At 49.2% G+C, this 12,686-nt stretch overlaps 1 protein-coding gene across 1 annotated transcript; it reads left to right on the top strand.

Moving 5' to 3' along the window:
* The first annotated feature begins 8,754 nt into the window (after window positions 1–8,754).
* LOC130835472 (protein phosphatase 1A-like) lies at window positions 8,755–10,504 on the top strand. The gene is given in 2 exon segments (XM_057706965.1): window positions 8,755–9,137; window positions 9,140–10,504. Coding segments are annotated over 2 exon segments (1,137 nt in total). The 5' UTR covers window positions 8,755–9,073; the 3' UTR covers window positions 10,213–10,504.
* The last annotated feature ends 2,182 nt before the right edge of the window (window positions 10,505–12,686 follow it).

The following is a 12,686-nucleotide window of genomic DNA, read 5'->3' as shown; positions in this document are numbered from 1 at the left end:
GTTCAGGTTACTTTGATGTGTGGGAAAGCTGAGCTGGCATTGGGAGGTATCGTGGAGCTCTTAGGAATGAAACCACCCTCCCTTCTTCCTTTTCAACCCCCACTTGGGCAGAGACATGAACACCATTGTTTGGGTTCCTTCCGGAGGGAGATGTCTGCTTGTCTGCCGTGTTCCTTTGTGTAAAGACAATGATGACGGCTGAAATTACAGGATAGAATATGAGAAATCCCGGTCTCCTTCAGTCTGTTCAAAAAGACTTAAAAAATAAACTGACGGAAAATCACCCAAGGGCTAAGAAGAAAACAAGAACTGATGACAATTTAACATTTTTTTTCCTCTGAAAAGGAAATGACAATTATTCCTTCTTAATGTAAACATGAAACTGCTTGTAGCAAAAATTTAAGCATGCAGAAATTTATGAAGGGGGAAAGAGGCTGCCATGATACCACCCCCCGCCGAAAAGGCTTGAAATCCCATGGACATGATTTCGTGGAGGAATGTCCTTTGTGGGTGGACCACATTGGGGCGCTGAGGGAGAAAAGCCCATCTGTCCATGGGGGACCCAACTCTCTGATCACATTGTAACCATCTCAGCACAGAGGTGATGGAGGGGGCGCTGGGAGGACCTGTTGTGAACTGATGGGCACCCAGGTCCCGGTAAGTTCAGGGGACAGACAATGTTCAAATACTGTGGAGGCCACGGTTGGGTCCATCACTGTTGGCTCAGCTGGTCCTCACAGTGGTGTTAAGAGCTATTTACATCCCTGCCCCATTTCAGTAGTCAAGCTGACTGTCCAGGAGACAGAGCCAGCCTGGGTGTTCAAGCCCACTTGGTCCGGCCACAAAGCCCATGTGCCCCTCTGGACCACCCCCTTCCTGCAAAGGTGATGTTGGGTACTCTTCCTTAGCAGAAGAAGCTAGACTTCCTCACCACCCACTGGTGCCGTGCTTGGGACACGAGAAGTGTCCTTTGGCAGGACAGTGTGGTTTATCTTCAAGAGCCACCAGGTGTCTCTCTGACCAAAACAACTTCCCAGTCTGCAGCCAGAGCCCAAATTCTCTTGATCGTTTTTTGGATGCATATGGAAACTCAGACATCATCATAATGAAGATGTGGGTGATGGGGCAGAGTGTGAGGCTGAAGTTCACCCCCAGCACTGGGTGCCTCTATGATGTGTTTGTAACTGTCCTTGCAGCCCAGCGTTTCAGAGCCGCCTCACATTTGCACTGAGCTGAGCAGAGTACATCGGTGGGATGACTCAACAGTGACATTCCTTTGTTGTCACATGTGTCTGAGCTTCATGTTATATTCCTGCAAGTTTAGCTGTTTTTTTAAAAAGTTTGAACATTTAAAAAAAAAAAAAAAAGCTTTAAGGGCTCACAGTGTTTTCAATGGCTCCAAAGCTCCAAGTTCCAAGACTGTGTGTTTGCCTTGGGCTTATGAGCTTCCACCCCAGCCCCCTGGCAGGAGTCTGTCCCAGCAGTGTCTGGGCTCCAGGGGGCCTCGATCCTGAGGAGGACTTACCTGCTCCAGACCTCTGTTTCCTCATCTAGTCAGTGAGAAGCACTGCCCTCTTGACTGTCCCGCGGGATGAGATGGGGAGGATGTCCTGCGTTATCCAGGTGGGCCCATCAGGTCACAGGGTCATCATGAGAGGGAGGTGGGAGGGTCAGAGTCAGACGAGGAGATGTGAGGATGGAAGTGAGATTGGAGTGATGTGCTTGAAGATAGAGGAAGGGGCCACAAACCAAGGAACGCTGGTGCCTTGAGAAGCTGGAAAAGGCAAGGACATGAATTCTCCCCTCAAGCTTCCAGAAGGACCCACCCCTGCTGACACTTTGATTTTAACCCATAAGACCATTTTGGACCTCTGACCTCCAGAATTGTAAGACCGTAAATGTGTGTTTGAAGCCACTGAGTTTGTGGTACTTTGTTACAACAGCAATAGGAAAATAACCCGCCCCCTCTTAGGTCTCTGCAGGCCCCTGAGCCAATCGGTCCTGGAGAGAACAGTCTAAGCCTCCCAAGCTTCTCCAGAGAAGGTCCTGAAGCTGAGTGAGTTTGGAAGACACTGGTGTATAAAAAGAACTCTTTAATGGAGATGATGTCTTAGAACATTCAACGTGTGTACCTGTCTAGTGAGACTTCAAGAGGAGGGCATGTGTGGAGGGTTTCCTGATGCTCTAACTGTGAAAATCCTTCTCAAGTGATAACTCTTGTGATTGGATGGTCTGTGAAGATTAACTGATGTACTGTCCACCTCTCCCCAGCTTGTTTACCTCCATCCCGTGACCCCCTATTCGGGGACCAGTGTTGCCTGGAGGGGAGGTGTGATGGAGGACCTAGAGAGCAAAGACAGAAGTCTCGGCCCTTATGTTTCAAAAAGGCACAGCCCAGATCCACAACTGAAGGAGTGGGAAGAATGCACGATCAGACTAAACCCTTTTTCCCAACACACACACTGGAATACACTTGTGCGTGCGTGCGTGTACGTACACACACACACACACACACACACACACACACTGGCTGAGGGTGGGGGGATGATGATGAGGAAGAGTGAACGAGAAAGACTGTTAGGTTGATTTCCTGCCCCTCCCAGCTGAGTAGGAGAGAGGGGAGGGACGGGGGCATACATTTTTGAAAGAAAAATGCTTGAACCCCTTAAATTCTGATGGGTTGAAAGTGCCAGGATCCAGGGCGCCCGTGCTCACATGTGGCCTGGAAGTGAACTCCCAGGAGTGGCTCTGAACTCAGACACTGAAGATTGAGGAGCAAGCTTGCTAGGCTGGGAAGGAAGGTCCTCTCTCCTGCCCTTGGATCATCTAAGGCTCCTGGATTCCTGTATGACTTTGGGAACTAACTGCCTGGAGTCCAGTAATGACGGCCGTGTAATTTCCAGCCCAGTGGAATTGGCAGTTGGAAAAGCAATTATCTGGCAGACCCGAGTTTATGAATTGAGAAGCAAGCCTGCTGGATATCTAAATGCCTAATCCGCTTCAGGTAATGAAGGAGAAACCCAGGCTCGCCCCCCGTCCCTTGGCACATGCCTTACTGCTCACGGTCACCGCGGATACTTGACAGCCTGGGAGATCCGCAGGCCCTTCTCAGCTCCCGGATCCAATGTCTGAGTGTTGAGCGAGATCAGCACTCCTAAGAGCTCCCTGCCCAGCTCCTCTACCGCGAGGCTGGGTGAAACTGATCTGCAAGGATCAGAAGTCAAATCGGGCAAGTTCAAGCCAAGGGGGAATTTATCATTGGGCTGTAGGAGTGTTGTAGGGACACGGCTGAGCCTCGGGAAGAACTGAGGCTGGGAATCTGAAGGCCACCAGGAACTCACTCGCTCCTTCTCATACAACAAATATTTACTGGGCATCTATCCTGATTGTAGGTGCTGGGGCTACAGAAGAGAACGAAACAGACAAAGTTAACGTGCTTCAGCTGCTGAAATTCTAATGGAGCAGAGAAAAACAACAATAGATACATAGCATCATCTCTGCTAGTGGGAAGTGCTGTGGAGACACTGCAGCAGGACCACAAGGTAGAGGTGATGGACTGAGGGGGGGAGGGATATTTCAGGTAGGCAGCTGGGAGAGGTGTCAGTGGAAAGATGCAGCCAGGTGAGTGTGAAGGCCCTGGGGGGGACCCAGCTTGAGGGTCGCAGGAAAGCAAGTGCCAGCAAGTAGGAGGAAGTGTGATGGGAAGGGCAGGGGCCAGGTCTCAAAGGGGTGTGGCAGCCAGAGCCGGAGCAGGAAGCTGAGATTTCATTCTAAGGTGGATAGAAGATATTGGAGGGTTTTAAGGAGGGGAGCGACATGATTTGAGTTGTGTTTATAAAAGATCACTCCAGCCGCTGTGTGGAGAATGGATGGTAGCAAGTGGTGTGTGGCAGGGAGAGCATCAGTGGGACACTGCCTCACTGAGGGCAGAGATGGAGTAAGGGGGGCTTCGTGGCTTTAACCTAGAGAGGGATGCCTGGGGTGAGGGTCGAGATCCTGCCTTCTGCCCTGCATCCCCCCAGAGTCTGCTGCTGTCTTTCTTTCTCCAGATCATCTTCCCCTGCCCCGGTCTGGCAGAGCACGGCAGCCTTAGTGCGTGGTCCCGAGTCCAGCCTGGTGGCGGGAGCTGAGTCCTTCTCTTCCAGTCCCATTTCCTCTGAGCTGTTTGGCTTGTTCCTGGCTGCCCCTCCTGCACAGTGTTCAGGATCTTCCCCTGGTCCAGTCCTGCCCCTGCCCCAGCTGCCCAACCTCTCGTGGGTCTGATGCTCCAGGTCCCACTTGTCCAGGAGACAAGCCTGCACCCACAGGAGGTTCGTGAATGATCTCGTCCCTCAGCAGGACCCTGAAGAAGCCCAAGCAAGTCCGCCCTGAGCACCACCCCCCTCTGCCAGCTGATCAGTAATTGTGACTCACACTGATCCCCTTTCCCAAGCGAATGCCTTAGCTCAGACCCTCCCAGAGCTCCCCTGAGCTGCACCTGACACAGAGAAGTCAAGTACATGTTTGCTGAATTACCACAAAAATACCAGTTTTGAACATTAATAAAGAGAAACCTCATTTAAAATGGGGTTGGGAAGCCCTGAAAGGGGAGCTCTCATACCCACACGGTCCATGGTGCAGCTTACTTTAAAATCCTGGGCAAGAAGATATCTCTATTACCCCAGTAAGAAGAAGGAAGATTTTCTTCTTGCCTAGCAACAGCCCAGCCAATAAGAAGTGCTGCAGCTCAGCCAATGAGAAGCTGTCACCACCTTACACTCTCTATTACCTCCAATGAAATCATTTCATTTGGAGCAGCCCCTCCCAAATCCCCCCCTCCCCCCCCCCCCCCCCCCCCCATAAAAGCAAGCTCTCTGGCTTGTTCTCTGGATTTGCCTATGGTCTTCCATAGCTTGCTTTCTCAAATTGCAATTCCTCTGGATATTTCCAAATAAATTCATTCTGCTGGTAAGATAACTGGCTCCTTTATTTTTAAAGTTGACAGAGTCTTGTCTTTCATCTGTCTAGTCGTAGCTGGCTTAAGACAGTGTAGTTTCACTTCATTGAAAAACTGCACAAAGTAGTCTTTAACTGGCTTTTGTGAGAAACCTGTTGAAGTACTAGTGCAAAATATAGACAACTCTATTTTGCTAGTGAGTCTGAAGCACACTCAGAGTGTGTTCTTTGATCCCAGGCATATAAATCACTATTAAAATGCCTCATGGACTCCTCACTACCAACTTCATACCTGTCTTTCCACAAAATAATGCCATTGGCTGCCTTGTCCTTTGATCCTGACCTTGATGAAAACTTTATGGCCTGCCTCCCTCCCTTCTTCTTCCTTCCCTCCTGCTCCCCCTCCCTTTAGGTTAATCCATTCTGTGTTAGGTGTGATGTGCTAATAGCACAGAAATAAGATGAATGGACTCTCTGCTTGGGGTTGAGTGGGACGATAAGAAAAGCAAACAAGCCCAGTGACGTGCTAAAGCGCCATTGGTAGGGGATGCACAGAGGAAAGTGGCGTGCTTGCCCATATGTACACAAGGAGACCTACAGAGAACAGTCACCGCCGCGCTGTTTGTCCAGGAAACAGCCACGATGTCCATCAATAGGGAAATAAGGAGAAAAGTTGTGCTGTGGGTCATCTACCAAAATACTCTGCAGCATTCAAGATGCATAAACTCGATCCTTGTGTATCAATATGGGTAACTCTGGAAAGCACAGTGTGGAGGGAAAAAAGTTACAGACAGACACAGAGTGAAATTGCTTTCTGTAAATTTAAAAAACAAAATAGTTCCATATATGGTAGATACAGGACTTCTATAGCCAAAGTATAAACATGGTTCGGAGATACACACTGAGTTCAGAACAAGGGTTTCCTCTAGGAGAAAAGAAAGAGAATTGGGTCCGGGAGAGTTTGAGAGGTATGTTAGAGTGTTAGGGTCTTCAGTTACATTTGTAGCATGTTGATTCTAAAAATATGAAGGAAATATGCCAAAAATGTCAGCACTGGGTAAATCTGAATGGTGGGTACATGAGTTTTGTTATATTACTCTCTCCCCTCTCTTTCTTCCTTCCTCCCTCCCTCCCTCTCTCTCTCTATATATTTTTTAATATGTATAATTATTTTTAGTATGTATAAATTTTTAAAAATACATGTGGGTGTGGAGTTTGGAGAGAAGCCATGACTGAAGCTACAGAGTCAGGGAATCTTCACAGAGAGCTCAGGTAACGCAGCGGGCAGGCCCTGCACTTTGAGTCGTGACACAGAAGAAGTGAGCAAAGACCTTGGAAAACACTTATTTTTAAGGAAGGGGGTAGAGAAAGAGAAGGAACAGAGCCAGAAGGGATGTGTGAGCAGGAGGTCCAGCAAGTAAATTTTTTTTCAAACACTATAATGAAAAAGGTCAACTGCTCAGAGTCCTTACAGGTAGAGGATAGCAAGGGGAGTCCTCACGCACCCATCCTGAACCTTTCCTTGAACGGAATAATTGTCAAGTTTGCCAAATTTGCTTCTTCTGTCTCCGCTTTTCTTTTTTTCCCTTTTTTGGTTGGCTGAAGTGCTTTACAGCGAATCCCAGACATCATGCCTTTCCGCCCCTACTACAGCGCGCATTGCTGAACTATCCAGAGGTTGAGAAAGATTTTCAAGGAGGGAAATGTCAGCGGCATTAAATGTTGCAGATGACCTGAGAGAGAAGAGGACCAAGGGGCTGTCACAAAAATCCCAGGAGCCAGGATGGATGTGTCTGAGGGTCCTCTCCGCCATGGGACTGGCCCGGATGCTGCACGCAGCCTCAAGAGAGGCGAGACCACAGGTGAGCACGGGCGTTTCCATTGTAACAGATATAACCTGGCTGACCTCTACTGCCTCACTTTCTCCACCTCGTGATAAAGTTCCTTAGCCTCACTGAGTGTCAGTTTCCCTGTTCATTAAAGGGGCTTAATGTGACCCACCTCATAGGGTTTTACGGGATTCAATGAGGTGTTATACGATGCATTCCATGTTCCTACTAATGCTGGCCCAGGGCACCTTGGAAGTGGTCCTTGTCCTTGGGCTAAGCTGAACTTGGCGATCAAGTGGGTACTTTTTACAGCTTGTACCCTGGGCTTCCTTATTCCTGATGTGTGTTAAGAAGAGACTGTGTTGAAACACGAGGGCATCTGGAAACATCTCAAACCCTGCAGAGTGCGGAGCAGAGGCTCAGGGCTTGGCGGCAGCTAATTGTTTCCTGGCAGATGTCAGCTTTGCCTGACTGTCTCTCTTAGCGTGTTTGCAGCTGTACAGCAGGCTGACAGCCTCTGGCATTCTCCTCCTGCCTCCATCCTCCCAAATGCACCCCAAATCCCAGCCACACTACTTAATTACCACAGGCCCACCTGACGGCATCACGCTTCGGTGATTTTATTTGTCGTCTTTAGAGCACATGCAGCAATGATTTTTTTTTCCCCAGAGACATCAGACATTTGTCCTGTGGATACATTTTCCAGGAGAAAATGCCAATAAATGGGGGTGGGCTGAGTTTTCTAAATGTCCTGATCCTCTGGAGGTTTCTGTTCATCATCTACCAGAGGGACGTGTGCTATAGTGGCTGCAGACTCGGGGTGGTCCTGCCTCAGGCTCTGCAGCCCAGAGGGTCTGAATTCCACATCAGGGTGCAGCCTGGCCTGGATTTGGTTATTTGAAGCTGCCCCTGCAATGCAGCTGCACATCCAGAGAAAGAGGAACGCAAAACCTGCTCACCAGGGAACAGCTCGCCAAGCACACGCTGTCACTGGCAGAGAGGAAGAGAGCAGGCAGACAATATAATTACAGTCATGCCAAGAGATTCGCTCTGCTGAATTGCCCCTTTAGGGGGCAGCCCTCCCATTTCTTTGGTGCCAGTAAAATTAAAAAAAAAAGAAAAAGAAAAACTCTGGTAAATTTCAAAATGCTACAGGTAAACGCAAACTGCTTTCCTTAGCTCCTTGGTTGTTTGTTTAGGATTTTATGTACCTCATTAGAATTTTTTGCAGTGGATTTAGGCCCCGACCCTGCCATTTGGGGGAAGAGGGGAGTCCAAGAGCAGAAGGTAGAGATGACCTCAAATGCATCCCAGGGAAACATTTGCTTCAGGACAATAACAGCACAGACCAAGCCCTGGCAATGCACTTTGTCTACTCATCTATTTCTTAGTTTGGTGTCTGAATCAACAGCTTTTCTGGCCAGAGAGAGGAAGAGGGGAAGCTGTGAAATTTCTTTCCTCTGAAAGCTTTGTTTAATGGACACCTGTTAATTCTGAATGTCAGGCAGAACCCTGGGCTCAGGAGGGTGGATTTCATAACTCTAAACATCCTTCTCAGAATCATTTCCATCAGTCTGCTTTACAGATTTCCAAAGTATTTCTTCTGCTTCATTTGCTCATATAGCCATTCATCCATTCAACAAGCATCTATTAAATGTGAACTGTGTACCAGGACTGCACGAGCACTGGGGATACTGTCACTCTCTTCCAGTGGTTTATAAGCCAGTGCAGGAGGCAGATGTGCAGACAGCGTGGTCTGTGCCGCTCTAGTGGGAAACCCAGGGTCTGGGGCACCTACCCGTTCTGGGAGTGGGGACAGACCAGGCTCCTGAATAAATAACTGAGGGCTGCCTAGAAAGGAACTTCGGAGAAAGAACAAAAATATTTAAAGAGAGATTCTTTAAAAGTGTGGCCAGGCAGTGGTCTCGGCGTCGGCCCGGCCCGCAGCTTCGGGTGCTCGGGCGGCTGCAGCTTGGGAACCGGTGGTTGGGGAGGGGGGGTGGGGGGCGCCAGGCAGGGGGGACGCGAAAGCTGTGAATCTTCGGCTCTTCCTCCTCCTCCTCCGGGACCCGCTCTCCGCCTCCCGCTCCAACGCCCGGATGATCTGAGCCGCGAGGGCGCCGAGAGCCGGGGACCCGGACGCAGCCCGGCTCCTCCCCTCCTCCGCCCCCTCCCCGGCCTGACCTGGCCGGCCGCCGCCGCGGTGACCCCCTTCCCGCCCCCTCCCCGGCCGCCGTCGCCGCCGCTGCCTCGGCGGACCAGGGACCTGCCCGCCCTCGGCTGCTCCGGACCTAGAGGATCAAGACATAATGGGAGCATTTTTAGACAAACCAAAGATGGAAAAACATAGTGCCCAGGGGCAGGGTAATGGGTTGTAAGCAGCATGCGAGGCTGGCGAGTTGAAATGGAGGATGCACATACGGCTGTGATCGGTTTGCCAAGTGGACTTGAAACATGGTCATTCTTTGCTGTGTATGATGGGCATGCTGGTTCTCAGGTTGCCAAATACTGCTGTGAGCATTTGTTAGATCACATCACCAATAACCAGGATTTTAAAGGGTCTGCAGGAGCACCTTCTGTGGAAAATGTAAAGAATGGAATCAGAACAGGTTTTCTGGAGATTGATGAACACATGAGAGTTATGTCAGAGAAGAAACATGGTGCTGATAGAAGTGGGTCAACAGCAGTGGGTGTCTTAATTTCTCCTCAACATACTTACTTCATTAACTGTGGAGACTCGAGAGGTTTGCTTTGTAGGAACAGGAAAGTTTACTTCTTCACACAAGATCACAAACCAAGTAATCCTCTGGAAAAAGAACGAATTCAGAACGCAGGTGGTTCTGTAATGATTCAGCGTGTGAATGGCTCTCTGGCTGTGTCGAGGGCCCTTGGGGACTTTGATCACAAATGTGTCCATGGAAAAGGTCCTACAGAGCAGCTTGTGTCACCAGAGCCTGAAGTCCATGATATTGAAAGATCTGAAGAAGATGATCAGTTTATTATTCTTGCATGTGATGGTATTTGGGATGTCATGGGAAATGAAGAGCTCTGTGATTTTGTAAGATCCAGACTTGAAGTCACTGATGACCTTGAGAAAGTTTGCAATGAAGTAGTCGACACCTGTTTGTATAAGGGAAGTCGAGACAACATGAGTGTGATATTGATCTGTTTTCCAAATGCACCCAAAGTATCTCCAGAAGCAGTGAAGAAGGAGGCAGAGTTGGACAAGTACCTGGAAAGCAGAGTAGAAGAAATCATAAAGAAGCAGGGGGAAGGCGTCCCTGACTTAGTCCATGTGATGCGCACATTAGCGAGTGAGAACATCCCCAGCCTCCCACTAGGGGGTGAATTGGCAAGCAAGCGGAATGTTATTGAAGCCGTTTACAATAGACTGAATCCGTACAAAAATGATGACACTGACTCTACTTCAACTGATGATATGTGGTGAAACTGCTCATCTAGCCATGGAGTTTACCTTCACCTCCAAAGGAGAGTACAGCTTCATTGAACCTTTTAAACATCCATCCTCAACTTTAAAGAAGGGCATATATAACATGGGTGAGATTGATTACACCAGAGAACTTCAGCAGTACAACAGCTAGCCCAGAACTGATTTTTTTTTTTGTAAATTTGAGACTTACGTAAATGTGATTTCAAACCATAATTCATGTTGTAAATCAGACTCCAGCAATTTTTGTTGTATGATTTTGTTTTTTGTAAAGTATAATTGTCCTTGTATAAAATGCTCATATTAAAAAAAAAAAAAAAAAAAGTGTGGCCAAATGCTGCACCATGGAAACCCTCTTTCCAAACTCCCCACAGTCTTTAGCTAGAGATCCACTTCCTATGAAGGCCTGCGGGCTGGGAGCTCTGTCAGGGATGCACAGGTTGTGCTGAACTTTAAGGGCAAGGGTGACACCTGAGGCTGTTCATGAGACAGAGAATATTGCCTGCAGGGCGGTCACAGGCAGCAACACAGGGAAAAAGCATGAAAACTCAGGTCTCAGGAGCCCTGCCTCCCTCTCGTTTATTCAGTCACTTCTAAGCAAATATTAATTGAATATCTGTCCAGTGGTAAAGAATCTGCCTTCCAATGCAGGAGACGCGAGTTTGATCCCTGGTAGGGAAACTAAGATCCCACATGCCCTGGGACAACTAAGCTGATGTGGTGCACACCACAGAGCTCATGCACCCTGGAGTCCGTGCGCCACAAGGAAAGATCCTGCATGCCTCAGTGAAGGTCCCGTGTGCCGCAGCTAAGACCCGATGCAGCCAAAAATGAATGAATGAATGAATAAATAAATAAATCTTTAAAAAAAAAATCGAATACCTGCTACACGTACTGATCCAGGTTCTGGGAGTACTAGCAACTGAGTTACTGTCCTTTGGGGCTGTATGTGATGATGGGGAGAGGGTGACAAAAAACAGGTGAGTAAATCTATGGTCTGCAGACGGGGATGGAGAAAGAGAAAGGGAATAGGTGCAGGGGGTGGGAAGTGGGATGGAGGAGCACACTGCCAGGTGACACTGAGCAAACGCTCGAGGGCGCCAACCATATGGATCCCCGAGGTGAGCAGGTCCCAGGAGGATGAAGTGGCGTGTGCAAAAGCCCAGGCAGCAGTGTACTTGTCATGTTCAGGGAGAGGCAAGGAGGCCCAGGAGGCAGAAGGATGGGAAGGGATGGGGCCAGGGCACCCACTGGGCAGCTCTGAGTCTGAGCAAGATGAGAAGTGATATCTGGACAGAGGAGTGGCACGATGTGACTTTTGTTTAACAGGGTCACCCACTATCAGGTCAGGGCAGGCTCAGACTTCAGAGCAGCGAACTGGTGCCTCGCAAAGAAAAATCAGGGGCCTTCGGAAACTGATTAAGCAAAAATATTATAGAACATCTGTTACTGAATTAAGTCCTACAGCCCCTGCTCAGGCCCTAGCCTGGCCCAGGCTCTCTGCCTCGGCAGGACGGTTCTTTTTCCGTTAGGTTAAAGTAGGTGAAGAACAAAACTGAAATCGAAGCTGTGATCGACACAGCACAAGATTTATTCAGTGGCCAAGGAATGGAGACGTGGAAACGACGTTCACAGATCAATTTCCCGCCCACCTGGCGAGAGGGATTTAATTTTACAAAGACAAAGGGAGGAGGAGTGAGGCTGACGACCAGGAGGCATACGCATTAGTCTCTCAGGGAAGGGGCAGAACCTTTTTCGAGGGAGTGGGGTGCCACCTTTTTTGGTCCTTAATGTCCGGTCCTGGCGGCCAGTAGGTGTGCTGTTTAATATGCTAATGTATCACACTGCGTAAGAGACGCAGGGTCTGTTTGAGGTGAGATTCATCTCCATGTTGGTCCCAGCTGGCTCCGTCTGTTTTTCGTGTGTGTGTGTGTGTGTGTGTGTCTTGTTTCTTATCTCTGGACCCTTTAACTTAAAGATTTAGGTTTGCTCCTGCTAAAGGCAGAGGGTTGGCAGGTTTTGAGCAAGGCCACTCCTGCTGACGGGGAGGGTTGGTGGGTTTCGAGCAGAAACCTGGAGCAGCTCTGACAGCACACCTCCTACGTGAAGGACGTTTTGGGGGGTACTTTGTCATCCTGAGGAGCGAGCCGTCTAGGTGAGCAGAGGTGTGTGCGTGCATGGAGAGGACAGCCCAGTGAAGGATGGTACATTGCATACATTCCTGTGGGTGCAGAGTCTCAGAGACGGGGCACAGAGCAGGGACGCTTGCACGGCGAGTAAGAAGGGCGCTCACTACTGAGAGCCTTGGGTCTCCTTCTGGGGGTGGGGTTAGTGTGTTTCAGTTGCATGTGGGATAGTTGTTTGTTTGTTTCTTTTTTTGGTGGCACCAGGTCTTAGTTGCTGCAGGCGGGCTCCTTCGTTGTGGCCCACTGGCTCCTTCGTTGTGGCACGCATGTGGGAATCTACTTCCCTGA

Source organism: Hippopotamus amphibius, chromosome 14 (assembly GCF_030028045.1).
Source record: "Hippopotamus amphibius kiboko isolate mHipAmp2 chromosome 14, mHipAmp2.hap2, whole genome shotgun sequence".
NCBI lineage: Eukaryota > Metazoa > Chordata > Mammalia > Artiodactyla > Hippopotamidae > Hippopotamus > Hippopotamus amphibius.
Note: the sequence above shows the minus strand (reverse complement) of the source record. Positions and strands in the feature narration are given on the sequence as shown.